The following is a 1,240-nucleotide window of genomic DNA, read 5'->3' as shown; positions in this document are numbered from 1 at the left end:
TCACGACATCTTCAACTTCATCTGTCAGAAGTACGAAGGAGCAGGCTTTCATGGCGATCCGTACTTCATCCAACACTACTTGATGGAGATCAAGTATGAGTAAGGATCAGACCTGACCGAGTTCTTTCTCAAATTTGAGAATGCGATAAAAGCCGCGTCAGAAGCCACCGAGTCGGTGATGACTGAGGGACAGAAGTCTATTTAGAGGTTGATTGAAGTTAAGGCGTCATCTAGCTACAAACCAATCATTAGTGGACTGGTGCTAACTGACAATAGACTGTAGCAAGTTAGAAAGGACCTGTTAGAACTACATATAATATTTCTGAGAGGTTTTAACTGAGAATAATCATCATGTTTGGAGGCAACTTCAACAAGCCTGAAGGGGGTAATTACATAAAACGGTAGTTGCACTCACTGATTATTGCACTCGAAAATATAATCTCGTCCCAGCGGAGATGATAACCCCTCTCCTAGAAGATCATGATGGGACGACGACGCAATTGACCTGCCTACAGGGGAATCAACATTTTCAGAGTGACGATCGTTTATTTCCGTGTAAATGACCGTCACTCTAAAAATGTTGATTCCCGGGTACACCGTAAGCAATGTGCTTTGTCCGGAACATTGTCCATGCACTATACTTCATCCGATGTCTGAATGTACCTGTAGTATCCGGCCCGCAATGAAGGTTTAACGCAGCACTCCTCGCTCGATAAATATACCATTTTGCAATTTGAATCCTACTTCCAAGTCGAATACCATTTCAACGGGATCGGACTCGTAGCAGACATGCCCCCCAAAACGCCAGACGTGTCCATGAGCGCCTCCATTGAGTACAACAATGACAAAACGCTCATGGCACTGGGACCGCAGGCGCTGTCGCCTCCCGTATGGAGAAGGCGCTAGGAAAGAACCTCCCGCAGATGGAATTGCGCTTCCAGGACATGTCCATCTCAGCAGACATCATGGTCAAGGACGAGAGCGACATCACGGTCGAGCTGCCTACGTTAACCAACGTCATCAAGACCGGGTTCCGTGAGATTCGGTCCAGCACGCTAGTTGTGAAGAAGCAGGTCCTCAAGAACGTCAGCGGCGTCTTCAAACCCGGCACTATCACTTTGGTGCTTGGCCAGCCTGGATCCGGCAAGTCATCACTGATGAAGCTGTTGAGCGGACGCTTCCTGTGGTGGGTCTCGCAAATGAACACCAAAATGGGGGAGCTGGCACTCCCTTCACGTCT

At 48.1% G+C, this 1,240-nt stretch overlaps 1 protein-coding gene across 1 annotated transcript; it reads left to right on the top strand.

Moving 5' to 3' along the window:
* Positions 1 to 890: 890 nt before the first annotated feature.
* PPTG_06900 (hypothetical protein) lies at positions 891 to 1,203 on the top strand (the record flags this gene model as incomplete). Its single annotated transcript, XM_008900946.1, has 2 exons — positions 891 to 1,035; positions 1,172 to 1,203. The coding sequence occupies 2 exons, from the start codon at positions 891 to 893 to the stop codon at positions 1,201 to 1,203; spliced, it is 177 nt and encodes a 58-aa protein (XP_008899194.1).
* Positions 1,204 to 1,240: the final 37 nt, after the last annotated feature.

Source organism: Phytophthora parasitica (assembly GCF_000247585.1).
Source record: "Phytophthora parasitica INRA-310 unplaced genomic scaffold supercont2.10, whole genome shotgun sequence".
NCBI lineage: Eukaryota > Oomycota > Peronosporomycetes > Peronosporales > Peronosporaceae > Phytophthora > Phytophthora nicotianae.
This window is presented reverse-complemented; position numbering and strand designations above follow the sequence as displayed.